Source organism: Zosterops lateralis (assembly GCF_965231275.1).
Source record: "Zosterops lateralis genome assembly, chromosome: W".
Classification (NCBI taxonomy): domain Eukaryota; kingdom Metazoa; phylum Chordata; class Aves; order Passeriformes; family Zosteropidae; genus Zosterops; species Zosterops lateralis.
This window is the reverse complement of record NC_139801.1, coordinates 21077513-21092826: the sequence shown is the minus strand read 5'-3', so window position 1 is coordinate 21092826 and position 15314 is coordinate 21077513. Positions and strand designations below refer to the sequence as shown.

At 47.9% G+C, this 15314-nt stretch overlaps 1 protein-coding gene across 1 annotated transcript in view; it reads right to left on the bottom strand.

The window, feature by feature from the left end:
• LOC310922047 (proto-oncogene DBL-like) overlaps positions 1-12914 on the bottom strand; it is a 70318-nt gene extending 57404 nt beyond the window's left edge. The window contains exons 1-3 of the mRNA XM_083882346.1: positions 11992-12914; positions 6682-6750; positions 5997-6111 (exon numbers count right to left, since the gene is read on the bottom strand). Coding sequence (XP_083738472.1) covers positions 5997-6111; positions 6682-6750; positions 11992-12097 — 290 coding nt within the window. The 5' untranslated portion in view covers positions 12098-12914. The remainder of the gene's footprint in view (positions 1-5996; positions 6112-6681; positions 6751-11991) is intronic.
• Between the last annotated feature and the right edge of the window lie 2400 nt (positions 12915-15314).

Genomic DNA, 15314 nt, shown 5'->3' with positions numbered 1-15314 from the left:
CCTTCTCTGGATATTTTAAAAACCCACCTAGGGCTTTTAATATCTCCAGATATTCCAGCACAACCTGCTCCAGGTGAAGCTGCTCTGGCTGGTGGGGTTGGACTAGATGATCTTTAAGATCCCTTCCAACCCAAACCATTCCCTATGATCTCCATAGCTCCTTTCCCAGCCCAATCTTTCTGTGATTCTGTGACTGTGGCAGCCCAGGGTTAAGCATCACCTGTGAATTGTGAGTGAGGTGGTGACAGCAGATTGCTGGAGACCAGATTGTTTTTGAAACCCAAACTGGTCTTGAGAAGGAGCCTGCAGAGCCAGAGGAGCTGTGCCCCTGCCCAGCAGCCTCCCCCAGCTGATGTCCCAAGACCCCCCTGCCTTCACTGCCCAGCTCTTCCTGCCAAGCTCACGTTACAGCAGCCAAGCAATGACTCCTGGCTTGTTCTGGCCGGAGACAGCAGAGGTGACACCAAGGCAGGGCAGGGCAGTGCCAGCCTGGCACAGGGGAAGGGGAGCTGGTGCTCTAACAGGCTGTGGTGGCTCTCCCAGCACATCCTGCTGGGGAGGCAGCGCTTGCTCGAAGGCGTTTTCCAGCACACTCCACTTGACTTGGCAAGCACAGGCTCCTGATATCCCTTTTAACACCCAAATCCTTTGAGTTGCTTTGAAATGCCCAGTCTGACCAAGCCAGCCAGCTGTACTGGGGGTGCCTTGTCTGGCAGGGGCCCCAACGCCCGGCTGCCCTGTCTGTAATTCAAATATTCCTCCCCAGGCTGGTGGGGAACAGCCCAGCCAGGCTCCAGTCGTGACGGCACACACTCCAGGCAGCTGGGTTACAACTGCACTCATGTTTGCACACAGCTACGAGCAGTCCAGCTTGTAATCAAGTCCTCCAACGTGAGTGTATTTACAGGATACTTAGGTAATATTTGCAATATTTATTTTGTGGATGCTGAAACAAGATAGCCACATCCCACACCACGCTATCTGGGCACCTCAGCACTGGGGAAAGGCTCCCAGGACGCATGCTGGCTCCCCAGAGGGGAGTCAGGTGTCTGCAGTGGGCACAGCCCTCTGCAAGCGGCTTCTTGTCAGCAGCAGTTCCACTAATTCCTGTGTTTGGCAAGGCAAACACATGGTGGATTACTCAGAAGTATCGCACGGCAGACAATACCTGGCAACTCACTATGGAAAAAAAAAAAACAAGATACTTGAAGCCAGTGCAGGAGCTTTCATTCAGTGCACATCTTGCTGCTCTAGTCTGTGGCAGCTACAACTCTGACAAATATATTTAATAGGAATTAGCAGTTGTGCTCAGAGGGATAAAAAATAAAATTCCCTTTGACTCATAACAATAACTGACTGAAGATATGTAGAGGCATCCAAGTTCCAAGCAATCCTATGACAGATCTCATGGAGCTGTAACATCACACCCAAAGTGCAAAGGTTTCATTTGAATTTATTCAATGGCCTTGAAGTGTAGAAAAAAAGAGCAGAGAAAATGAATATCAAATTTTACATTTAGATCATACACAGAACTTCTACATGTAATAAAGTCTGAAGTTGTGAGCATGGTGAGTGTGACTTTTAAGCCAAAACCTTTATTTGCTTAGAATAGTTTAGGCAATGTGAGACAATTCTGCAGGTTTCTGTTAGCTCTGTTAACCCCCACCATGATCCAGGTGGGTGGGAGTAAGCCAAAGGATCCTTTGGTTTGAGGCAAAAATAAAACCCTTTGGTTTTTGTCCCCCTAAGTTTTCTTGCCTTGTGAGTGTTTGGAATTTTGTAGTGGAGATTCTCACACAGCTTTGTGTAAACTATGTATATATTTAGAATTATCTACTTTGTTTACATATTTCTCCTCTCTGTCTGCCTCATCCTTTGTGTGTCTGATACTGCGACAGGTTTTCCAGCACACTCTAAAATTTCAAAAGGTATGTCTCTATGAGCTATAAGAAACAATTCCCCAACTCCCCAAGGTATTTCCCAAGAGTCTGAAATTGAAAAAAATAAATCCTGTTTACACTGAACTGCTGTAATTATAATAAAACATTGAAGAAAACCCCCAGAATTCAAGTAATTTAGAAAAGGCAGCCAGACTGTAATGCAGTGCTAGTTGAGAAAAGCTGAAGTACGCCATTAACTCAGGACAAGGTTATGCTCAGAGAGCAGCCTTTGAGCATGCTAATTTACTTTTATCAGTTCCCTTACAGAAACAAAGAGGAAAGTTCCCAGCAGTCTGACAGCCTTGACACCTACTGTGGGAAATTTATCATTTATTCTAGGGCCAGTGGAGAAAGTCTGTGACTATTTGCAACCCAGGCCTTGCAGGTCTATCAGATTTACAGACCTATGATGTACCTTTTTGACTGACAATAAAAATAAATCAATGCTTTCTACCAAGGCTCTGAGGGCTGTTTGTTTGCATCCAGCAGCAGAAAGATGGAGACAGATAACCAGGGCAAGGATTATTTCTCTCTGGGTGTTTCTTGTAACTTTTTTTCCCCTTATCCTTAACTTTGTATGTGTTGCAAGATGGACCAGACTAAAAATAAAGACCTGGGATGTTTTGCAGGACTTGAAATTAGATCCTGGAGTCTGCAGTTGTGAGATTTAGCATAGGACTGAGAGACTCCTTGCCGCTGGTCGGATCAGAGCATGCTGTCACGACCTGCCCAATATTGAAATTCAGAGGTATTTATAGCCACCAGCACCTTTCACTGTGCCACTACTCTGTGTTATCAGTCACAGCTCTAAACCACTCTGTACCTCACCTCCCAGTCTAAATGAAACAGGTGAAGCTTATCTAAATACCAAAAAGCTGGAGAGTCAAAGAATAGAACAGAACAGACTAGGATATGGTATTTCAGTAGGAAGGTGTAGCATCACGAGGCTAGAGTGTTCATCGTGTCTAGGGAGGTACAGGCACCAGCAGGGAAACAGACGAGACAAGTCTCTTTTGTTAAGCACAAGAGTCCATTTTATTTCTCCCCCGAACTGGGGAGGGAGAGGAAGGCAAAGAGGGCCAAGGCCAAGAGAGTGAACCCCACCTCCATCTCCCCTTAAGTAGAGGGTCCAGGGGTGGGGCAAAGGGCAGGTAAGGGCATTGACCTGAAGCCAATGGAGACACACCGAGGGGGAAGGAACCACAAGGCCAAGGTCATTGGGGGGGGGGGGGGGGGGGGGGGCAGAACCAACTAAACCATTGCGTACAGAGCACATTGGAAGTATCCCCTCAGGAAGGAGGGGTAGCTAGGGTCTGTCTTGCCAAGGCCAGACCCTGGGTATTCCATTGAGTGGCTGAAAGACTCCACAGGAAGGGACTCACAGTGATAATCTGTCCAAACATCTGACCATTTCAGGCTGACCAAAAGTTGGAAGATGTTGTTAAGGGCATTGTCCAAATGCTTCCTAAACACTGATAGCTTGGAGAATCAATAACATCTCTAGGGAAACTGTTCCAGTGTTTGACACCCCCTCAGCAAATAAATGCTTCCTAATGTCTGTCCTAAACCTGCTCTGGCACAGCTTTGAACCATTCCCACATATCCTATCCCTGGATCCTAGGGAGAAGAGCTCAGCACCTTGCTCTGCATGTGCCTTCCTCAGGAAGCTGCAGAGAGCAATGGGATCCCCCCTCAGCCTCCTCCTTTCCACTCCAGACAAGCCCATAGGCCTCAGTTGCTCCTCACAGTACATTCCTTCAAGCCCTCTCACCAGACTTGCTCCCTCTGGACACATTCAAGGACCTCCACATCCTTTTTAAATCTGGCATCCAGAACTGCACACAGTATTGAAGGCAATACCACACCGATGCTACACACAGAGGGATTTTTTTACTTTTCAAATTTTACTTTTGTAGTAATTAAGTCAGTTTTTTGTAATAACAATCTTACAGATACCATAACTGACTTCAATTGATTTTTATTTTTTTCTTTAAGCTTCTACTGAAATTCTGGCTTAACTTGGGAGAGAGAAATTCTTTCAGCCTAGAGAAAAGATCTGTATTTGCTGTAAAGACCACACTGTCACAGTCCTCAATCCAAGCCAGGATAAAGTGCTGCTTTATCACTCCTTGAGTCTCTTTTCTGCAAACACCAGGATCTGCCACACTTCCCTGTGCCTCTGCTTCAAGTACACTGCTGCAGGTGCTGCTCAGAACAGCCAGCCTGAAGGCAGGCAGGGCAGCATTTTGAGTTGGATGTGCATAGAACAGAAAGTGGGCACCTACTACTTATTTTCCCTGACAGCTCATGCACACAAGTACTTTCTGCAGCTGCCTCCTGCCTGCAGCACAGTTCCCAGGAATACCAAAAATTAACTTGCCTACAGGACTTGCCTTCCTCCAGGCTCTGCTATTAGTGCACTTGCCTTGAGGACTCAGGAGTAGCTTTCAGCATCCATCTCCTTCATCTAATAATTATTTCCAGGAGAAAAATGCCTCATGAAATTCAGCTTCTCAAAATACTACAAACTTGACACCTGTGAGGTTTTCTCGGACTGGTATAGGTAGGACACTGCAGTTCCTTTGCATGGGAAAGGCACAGGGTATGTGGTTTTGATCTGCCCCAGCACATCCACGGGTAAGGAGGTGTTGGTGCACCCACACCTAACCCTGATATGTGAGGAAATAAAATACCTCTGGCAGGTAAATATTGACCTCTTTTAGGGACTTTCTGGGCTGAAGTCTGCGCTCTAATTCCACAATGTGATGCTGCTGAGGGATGTGTACACAGGGGCACCAGAGCTGACACAGATTTGCCACCCTCACCTTGGTGATGCTTTGCCTGGAGCCTTTCAGCTCCAAAGTGTTGGGGAGCACATGTTTTTGAGGTGATCAGACATTGAGGCAGGCTGTTATGGTGGTAGGAGGAGCAGAGCAGGATGATTAAAGTGGTTTTACTAAAAACATGCTGAACATGTTTGAATCACCAGAAAGCTTGCAACTCTCATTAGTTTCTTGATTGAGTTGGACTTATTACAGGGACAGCAAGGCTGCTCATCATGCTAATGCCAGGGTGTTTACAGTCAGATGGAATAAGAAGCCTTGGAGGAACCAGACAAAGCTGGGAAGTGAAGATGCACAGACCAGGACTGCCTGCACAGGATGAAGGAGAAACCCCTCTGGCCAACACTTGACAGGGTCCTGATCCTGCTGGGCCAGTGCTCTGTGGCCCAGGAGCCCTTGAAACCTCAGAGTCCATCAAAAAGAGGACAGAATAACCAGAGGCTCTTTTTTTTTTTTTTTTCTTTTTTTTTTTTTTTTTTTTTTTTTTTTTAACAGAGGCGCCTAAACACTCCACATTTCTTCCAAAGCAGCTGCTAATGGAAAGCTCCCATCTAGCTGCTGTCAGCCTGCTCTCCCTGCAGGAAGAAATTTGACAAAACAGGCATTATTCAAGAAAATTAGGCATTCCAGGTAACTGAGTCACCAGGCTCAGCAGCAAGAACTAGGATGGCCATTAATCTAAATATACAGCCCTATATGAGGCACAGGCAGACTGTCAGCAGCTTAACCCTGACACACAGGCAGGTAATGGGAGCTGCTGCTCTCTGCTGAGCCATCACCTGTCACAGGGACCCCAAATGCTTTGTTCCTGTAATTAGTCTCTTCCTCTGGTTTAATTTCTCTTTTTCCACAGTAATGACTCTCTATTTGTACATGTCAAAATATTATTTTGCAGTGGCATGGCATATTTAAGCGGTGACACATGCCAAAGCTTGAGGAAAGCTTGTTGTTAATTAGAAACTTAATCGACTAAATGTGTGATACATTCCAGCTGACAGGTCACAGGGATGATGTCCACTTCTTACTCTGCAGTTCCTGGCACATAAAATACCTCACCTGGACACTGTAAGGGCTTGCATCCCTCTGTTGTGCTCTGAGAGCTGAAGAAGCCCCTCACCCCCACACATGGTTGTACCCTGAAGATCCCTGCCTAACCCAAGCAGGACCCACACCTCTGCCCACCACAGACAAGAGCTAACAGGGAGCCTCATACCTTGGGACTGACGTCAGGTATGTTAAGACTTTAGACACATTCTCCTCAGGCATCTCGTTGAAGCCAGCGTTGTCGGGGAGGGTGATAATCCAGGCCTTGTCCTTTCCTCTTCCACCTGGAAAAAAGACAAGGATGCTTCCCTGGCCATGCTTCTGAGGAGGGCCAACAGCAAAGCCCAGGTGCACCAGTCAGGTCAGAACACATACTGCTATTGGAAGAGGGGTTCTTCACATCACCAGAATAGCAAAACAAAGCCAAATCTGTTTCAGAGTCCAAGCACAACACACAAGTGCAGGTGCTAGAAACAAATGTATTAACTACCAGGTATTTCCTTTATTTTCTGAGTGTACTTTACACAGGTCAGCAAAAGAAATCAGAAATACAAGGGCAAATAAACACACTGGTCTGGAACCTACAGAAACACATTTCACAGCAAAGTGTTTGTTAATGCATTGAGTGCTGGGAGGTAAGAATATTTTACAGTGTGGCATGAGACAGAAACCTAATCTGCTCTGCCAAACTGCCTCCATGTTTTATTAACAACATTTCTAGTGGCACTGGATACTACCTGATGGACAATAGCCTGTGTGGAGTATCATTCTGACAAATAGCAAAGAAGTTTGTCTGGAGTATTTAATTACCACAGGGAGAGAGAGAGAGAGCCTGAAGATGTTCTTGTACTCACCAGACAGAAAAGCAAACTCTTTCATCAGATCATCACTGATATCCTTTGCACAGATGGGTATTGCAGTTTCTGGAGAAAGGGAAAAGCAGCAATCAAAATAAAGCACAAACCCAAAGCAAACACATTTATCAATGTGTTAATCCAAAGGCAGAACTTGAACCAAGTGCAGCTTCTTTTGGCTGGCACCAAAGAGAAAGTGCTAAAATCCCTGCTGAGCCAGCTTCTGGATGGTGTTGGACTAACCTGGACAGCTGGGTAAACCATGTAATTCCTTGTAATTCCAGGTAGTGCAGCCATTCCCCATACCAAGTGAGTGACACAAAAGACACATTAAAATATTTATGGCAGAAAGCTTCAATACCTGCAACTGCTGCAAGTCCCTTTGTCCCCACAGCCCACAGGGACAGCTCACACCTCTCTGTGGCCAGGGGCTCACGGGAGCCCTGGCTCAGCCTGCAGGCACCTGCTGCCTATCTACAGCCAGTCAAAACCAGACTTTCATCTTGAGGGAAAGCTCAGCAATTAGGTTTATAAATGCCAATTTTTCTGGAAGATATGATGCATTGATCCTGAGGAAGATGGCCTCTGCAAGGCCTGCATGTCCTGCACATGGCATGAAAGTCCCACCAGGATTAGTCCATTGCTAGGAGTGATGTCTTGGTCACCTGACCAGGTTCAAGGACTCCTTAAATTATCTTTTCTCAGACTGGGGAAGATTTTTAAGGAAAGGTTCACTCTATTTTCAAGCTCCTTCTTTTACTTCTCCCCAAGCACCTGCTCCAACACAGCATAGGAAACAGCACCATCTGTCCTCTCTTCTGACCCAGGGGTTGTGCTTCTCCTCTGAGGCCTTCCAGGGCTTATGTGCAGTCAATGCTTCAGTGCAGACACACATGTCCATCACCCAAACCTGGGGGTGTGCTCAGCTAAGAAACCATACAGCAAAAAATGGAAAGCTGAAAAACTAGAATGACCTTTTCGAAAGGCTTAGATTTAGACACACTGAGGATAAGAGAAAAAAAGGCAAAAAACAGTGCTGTGAAAGGAAAAGAAGATAAGAAATAGAAAATGTTAACTTGGTGCAATTCAGGTTTGAGGACTGTCATCCAGGCAGCACGACTGACCCATGGAAGAACGTCCTCATGGGACCAGCTGACTCTCCACCTTCCAGCAGGAGCTGATCCATGTGCTCAGAGGGGTGGGACCACCACATCCAGGCATGCACAGAGCCACCTGGGTCTGGATCCACAGCCAAGCTGCAAGACCCAGGGCAGGAGCAATCCCACTGCTAGGCATCCCTGCAGCAGCTGCAGTGGGGAAACACCAGCTGTGACAGAGCAGGAGCACCCAGGGCACCGGTGTGGCACAGCTGTAGTCACTCGCTGACACACAAAACAAGCACAGCCTCATTCTTGCTGACCACAGGCCATTGCTGCCAGCTGCCAGCAGGACAAGGCGCAGCCAGATAAAGATCCCACAGTCATGGAAATGTTATCCTTCGATGTTATCCTTCAACACAATTCTGGGAGCTGGAGTGAGAAGGAGGGTCTGCAGGAGCCATGGCTGAGCCATGCTGCCAGCGAGGAGGAAGAGAAGAATGTTCAGGGGATGTTAAAAGATCCCATGTGCTGGAGACCATGGAGTTTTGGGGCCGGGGTGGGGGGAGTAATCTCTTCCAATTTATATTTAGCAGCTGAGAAACTGTGGAAGCTTTGCTAAGAAAAGGTGAAGCAAAAGCAAATTAAGCAGCAACAAGGCTTACTTGTTACCTCCTGTTATGCTGTGATGTTTTCATGTCCAATCAGAAAAACTCTCTTCTCATATCACACCAAACTAAGCAAAAATTGGAAAAGATAAAAGCCAGCTCCACCATACATGAATTCATGTCTATTGCAAGAAATGTAATAAAAGATTCTCACCACTCGCTCTTTTGGATTCAACCACAATGTGGGAGTTGAGAAAATCTAGTTTCTTGCATTTCTAACATATAGGAGCTTCAATGTACTTTTAGTTTTCTCCTTTTTCCAGTTTCAGTCACTCTTCCCCTACCAAAGAGAGCAGTACAGGTGTTTGCACATCAGCACCAGGGCACATTTGCCAGCTGTGCAGGAGAAGCCACATTTAGCATCTGCCACCAGTAAACATCTTCCCAGCCCAAACCATCAGCCCCTAAACCAGAGCCCATTCAGCACAAAAGACTTCCAAAACCCAATAAAAATATACAGACATCAGTAACTTTCCCATCATCATTCAGTACCATGAAAACACTGAGTTTTCAAAGAGGAATTCTAACTTTGTGCACAAAGTAACTCCTGGGAGATATTTCAGCAGTAAATCCTGGGGCCCCACTACCTTCCTGGAGAACCTGGAATGAAGTTCACTGAGGACATGAGGACACTGGAACAACTTCTTTCACAGCTGATATAGCCAGGAAACTAAATCATGCAGCCAGGTTCCCACAATGTCATCACCTGGAAACTCTACTGTAAAGCAAGGGAAAATAAACACAATTTTTCCCAAACTGAAAGTGGAAATGCTCAATTCTGGCATTCCCCCACTGAGCAAAAGCATATTTCCAAATCCAGCTAACCATGTTGCTGCAGCAGGAGCAAGTCTGTGCAATGCAAAGTGAGATGGGGAGGATGTTGCTGGTGTTTGCTGGCTCTCATCACCCAGCCTCTGGACAAACATCCCTGCAGCAGCAGGATAACTGTGCTGTGTGCTGAGTCCCAGGGAACAGCTCTGCCCCAGGACATCCTGACTCACCTCTGCTCTAAAACCAAGTCCAGCAATGTCTGGGAGGAAAGAGGGATTCAGAAAACAAGGCAGCCCCATCCAGTCACTTCCACCAGCACTCCTCACACTCCAGTTCCTCTGCCCACCGATTTTCCAATGGCCTTGAATTTCCCTGCATTAGGGAAGGTGGCAGATAAGTTGGGCGAGGCTGTGGCAGCAGAGCAGGCTGAGGAGGGGCCTGCACTGTGCTCAGCACGTCCCCAAACAACCAGTCACAGCGACACGTGGCTGTCCACAGAGGACACTCGCTGGTTTGTGGCTCCAGGATTTCCCTGCAAGTCCTACCTGCCAAAACCAACACTAACAAAAGGCTCTCACGACAGCACAACCAGGGGCAATGTCCCAGCTCTAAACCCCCCATCTCCATGCACATGGGGGAAGCTCTGTGTCTCCAAGCATCCTCTGGTTCAGCGGCAAAGAGAGTGCTTTGGAAAACTCTTTCTCTCACCATGTTTTACATTTCAGTTGTTCCCTCCCACACAGCCCTGCTGTCACTTCACTTTTGTCCTCGTACATGAATGATAAGCCATTAAACTGGTTGTAGCAAATGCGATGTAGGGAGAGGAAGCACATATGGCCCACCCAGAGGGCCTGGGCTGATGCAAGCACAGAGCTTTTGGAGGCTGCTGTGGTTCTGCCATGCTCTGAGGGAGCTCAAGTCATTTTAGAGATGAGAATGGCCATAAAAGGCTTGGGATTTTTACAGCTTTTATCTCAGTCTAAGGCAGATATGGGCGAGTCACTTTCTACAAGAAACAACCAACAAGTTTCCAGTACTGCTGCATGTAGGGAAATGGTTAAAACATGGTCCCAGATCAGGCTGAATGCCCTGAAATCAGCAATAAGGGAAAAAACCTTCTGATTTATTTTTAATCTCATGATTTGGAGACCCTCACTCAACTTTGTCTCTTTCTCAATATTTTATTTTAAGAATCTGTGTAGATGCCAAATCATGGGTCCAGATCCTGCAGCCATAACCACACAAGCATGCCTTTGTGGGGATATTTTGGCTCTGTATGACCATTACACAAAGGTCATCTGCCAAAAGCTGGTTAGGAGAGAGGGCTCATGCTCAGAAGAAACACACTGCCTGCTTTCACCCGGTTCCCATTACATGGCTCATAGCAAACATGCACCATCTGTGTCCCCATTCCCATGTCACCAGCTCCTGCTCCAGCAGCATGGGTGTTCCATGCCGACAGCAGCACAAGGAGCATTTAATCACATCCATTCAAGCAGCATCCTTTGCTAATTGACCATGACCACCCCTACCTACATTTATCTACTCCATTTTAGGGCGCAGGGAAATGAGCAGGATCAGGTGGGCAGGACAGCCAGAGCAGAAGGTGCTGTTGGCACCACCTCAGAAGGGCATGGACACAAGCAGCTCCTGGGAAGCAGGTGACATCTTTGTCAAGTCCTCCCTTGTGACCTACCCCTTGACAAATTCTTCCTGTGCCTCCAATTGTGCCTTTCAAAGATGTCAAGAAAACTGGCATTAGACAGGAAGCTTTTTTTGGATTAGTGTGTCTTTTTTGTGCCCGGCACAGCTCCAAGCACTCTGCCAGCTGCAAACAGATGAGGAGTGATGACTTTGCCTGCTTTCAACTCCTGACAAGGTGTGCATCCTCCAGTGAGGCTGGAGTCACCCAAGGGGCCACTTCCCTTCCTGGTTTAGGAAAGACCTCACTGCAAAAATACCCGTAACTCCCCACAGGAAAACAGGAAAATAATGAAAAACTGAGAGCTCCACACGACTTCTGAGCAGATCACTGTCCATCAAAGGAAACATCTCTGAGGCAGCTACGGCCTGAGATAAGGGATCAGATTGCATTTGCTTCTCACATTCAGGGTGTGCGGCCATAGAACCACAGCCACTTGAGTACAATGCTACATTCCCGGCACAACCTGGCATTCCGAGGTGTTTGAGGACCAAGGGACACGGGAGGGATGACGAGGTGTCTAACAGAGATGAACACCTTACACACATCTGCCTCCCTACTTCAGACCCTGGGAACGGGCAGTCACGGCCAGCAGGCTGAGATACAACTTCCCAGGGAAGAGTTCTTTAGTTCTGGTCACGGGAATCCGCGCAGGAGGCTCGCATTGGCGAACATCCTCCTGTCACCGGGAGCACCTCCTGTCTTCACCTCGCACTTTGAGCCACGCATTCCGGTGACATGTCGGAGAATATCAGCAGCGCGGGGGACGCGGCTTCTCCTGAAAACCCGAGGCCGTTCCGCACCCATCGTGCCGTCCATTGAATAAATAACAGAACAGCAGCTCGAATCCTCAGCCACCCGCGAGCGACGAGCCCTCCCGAGGCTTCCGCGGGCAGCGGGACACGGGCGCGAATAATGCGCTCGGCACCGGGGAGGGATGGGGCACCTGCGGGCACAGCCGTGGGGCCGGGAGCGGTGCCGCTGCCCCCACGGGTGTCCGGGAAAAGCCACTGTCCCCCCGCCCGCTGCCCGCACACCTGCGAGCCCCGCCGGCCCGGCCGCTCGCACTCACCGGCGGCGGCCTCCAGCAGCGCGGCGGCGCGGAGCAGGCGGTAGTAGCGCTCCATGTCCCCCGCCGAGGGGCTTTCCGGCGGGCCCGGGGCCGGGGCCAGGGCCATGCCGCGGGCAGCGCTCCCCGCCGGCAGCGCCCGCTCCGCGCCCCGGGGCCGCCGGGCGGGGCCGCCGCCACCTCCTGCCCCCGCCCGCGCCCGCCCCGGCCTGGCACCGCCCCGGTACCGCCCTAGCCCCGGCACCAGCACCGGCACCGTCCCAGTCCAGGCACCGCTCCAGCACCGCCGCCCCTGGGCATTTTTTTCCTTTTTTTTTTTAAGCCCCTTCCCCCGCTTCTTCCTCCCTGGTTTGTTTGCTTGTTTCTTTTTTCCCCGTCTTTTTTTCCCCCCTTCCTTCCCCTGTTATACTTTCTCCCCTTTTCCTCTTTTCCCCCATTTTTTTCCTCTTTATGCCCTTTTCTCTTCCCCCTTTTTCCTTTTTCCCCCCACCTTTTTTTCTTATTTCTTTAGTTTATTCCCTTCCCCCCATTTCTCCATCCTTTTACCCTCTTTATTCCCTTTTTCTTTTCCCCCTTTCCTCCTTTTTTCCTTTCCCCTATTTTTCCTCTCTTGCCCCCTCTTTTTAGTCCTTTTTCTATTATTTCTTTCTATTCTCTCTTTTGCTTTTTTCCTCCTTCCCCCCCCTTTTTTCTTTCCTCCCCCTTTTCCCCTTTCTTTCCTTTCCCTCCCCATTTAGTCCTTTTTTTTTTTTCTTTAATTTACCACTATACCCAGTGCCCCCGAGCAAACCACCCTGCAGCTGGATTTACTCCTTGCCTTAGTGCCTATAGCACTTCCGTAGGAGAGAAAAAAAAATTCAATCCTCTGCAAGCAGCATTCTAGCAAATCCCTTGAACGATTTATGAGAACTACATTAAAGTGTACTACAGCCAGTGCTGGCCAGAGCTCAGCACTGGGCTGACCCATCATTCTCAGTTTTCCTGATGCTGAGGTTCAAATGATGCCAGCTCATTCTCAACAGGAGCCTGAGCTGCCCAGGAAGGCAGCATGGAGAACTAGATGTTCCTGTTTTTCCAAAACAACCTTTTAATTATGCTCTTTACTATAATAGCATCCTTTTTCCAACACTTCAGCAGTCCAGGCTATTAATTAAAGAACCATGGTCTAACAGTGGTAATATAAAACCCAGCATCTTTTGGTAGGCCTTTCTTACACTGATACAGAATTTTTCAAGGAAAAACAACACATTCAGTGCTCCTTGTTCGTGACACAGCAGGTTCTCACTACCAAACAGTTTGGATAGATGATATTCTGTCTGGTCATAAAGCACTTCTTGTGTGACAGGGAGAGTTCATGTGCAGTTACTCATGAAAAAATCAGCCTGATATGCAAGGCTACAAGTCAAGAAAGAGCCTTGCCACACTCCTGCAGTATTCTTATCTCAGGAATGCTGTTTGTCCTAAACTGCCATGGCTCATAGAGAAATGGGACCCATCCAAGTGCTGAAAGTCTCTGTTTTACTCTGCCACTGTGCAGGGGATGCTCTGCTGTAATTGGGACTCATCCCCACCGAGTGTCACACACCCACTTCTGACACAGGATTTTGGGAAAATGAAGCTACCCAGTAGAAGATGCAGCTGTCACCCCCAAGGTTTTGCAATCAATCCATTTCTTGCTCTCTGAACCGAAGGCAAAGTCATTAAGACAGGATCTGGATCAGGTCTCTGCAGCCAACACACCCTACTCAAGCCCCAGGTGGGCTGGGCTGGGCCACGGCCCTGGATGCTGGCAGGAATCCTGCACATCCCAAAGCTGCACCTCCTCCAGACAGTTCAGCTGACACAAGCCAACCTCAGCCAGCTCACAGTGTGGAAAAGCTGTGTTCACTCAGACTGGAGGGTAATTGCTCATGGCTTTTCCTTATGGCCACTAAGATTCATGGTTTGGAACCCTGGCTGCTCCAGACCCTCCTTTGGGGCATTTCACTATACATGCCCAGCTATCCCAGCAGGGCATTCTGCATTGTCCAGCTTCCCACATTTTACACTGCCAGAAGCTCCTTGGCATGTCCAGCTCCTCCAGAGCTATGTTACTCTCTGCCTGCCCAGGAGATGATAAACTGAGAGAGAAGGAGCAAGGAGACAGATTAAAAAGGAAACAATGACAGCCAGAAACATGGCTGTTTCTTTCTCAGGGATTTCCTGTCCAGGCCCCATAGCAAAGTTCAGCACTCTGAGGGTGGCACATACAAACTTGTGTGTAAAGGGCAAGAGCCCTTTGAAGCTGTGGAAAATCTTGACAGTACCTGCAGCACCTGTTTGCAGAGATTTAGTTCATGTGGGTGTAATGCCTCATCCTTAAATCTAATCTTAGGGAGAAGGTGTAGGAAGAATTCCAACTAATTTCATTAATTCCAGCTCAGAGGCTGAAAAAACCCACTTAAAATTAAAAATCTCTTGGAAAAACAAAACAAAACAAAACAAAACAAAACAAAACAAAACTTTTTTTTTCCCTTTCCCAGATTAAGGCTAGAAGGTTGGATTGAGACTGGAGCCATTATTTGGATTTGAGAAATCACCCTTCAAAAACACCTGTTCAGTCAAGTGCTGAGAACTGGAAAAACAGCTGGCTAAACACAGGTTAGAGTCAAGGTGACGTCCAAGGGAATTGCTTACCTCTGGAGTAAGCACAGCGACAGCAAACTACTTGTGCAGAAGAGTAATTAACCTTGGGTTGGTTTTCATGAATAGGGATTTTAGGAGTTCTTGTGCAGACAGCAGCATTGCCCTCATTCCAGGGCTACTGCCCAGTGTGGGTCTTTCCAAGCTGGTCCAGGTGGAGCAGACCCTCCATAACCTGGCAGAAATCCTGGCCAGCCACACCTGCACAGGTTTAATTAGGAGGAGGATTTCATGTCTCCTACTTGAATGTGAAAAAAAAAAAAAAAAAAAAAAAAAAAGGGCTCCACTCTGTTCTCCCACTCTCACTTTCCCCCTGCATCAGTCAGACCTGCCTTATTTGTTGTTACAGCTCCTGGTTTTGGACAGGAACTCTCACAGGTGCACACACACACCCTTTCTCCAGGCCACTGTATATTTTCCAGCTTAGCAGGTTATCCCCAGACATGTGGAAATTTAAGAAGCAAAGCCCAATCCCAACAGTGAGAACACTGTGGATGCATGTCCTGCAACAGCTGCAGGGGGACAGCGAGGGACAGGGACACCATGACCTCTCCATGTGCCAAGAGCCCTCACACCAACAGCCTGACCTTCAAAAAATTGGTGTTCTTGTTAAAAATCACCTTACATGACATTGCTTCTCCTTT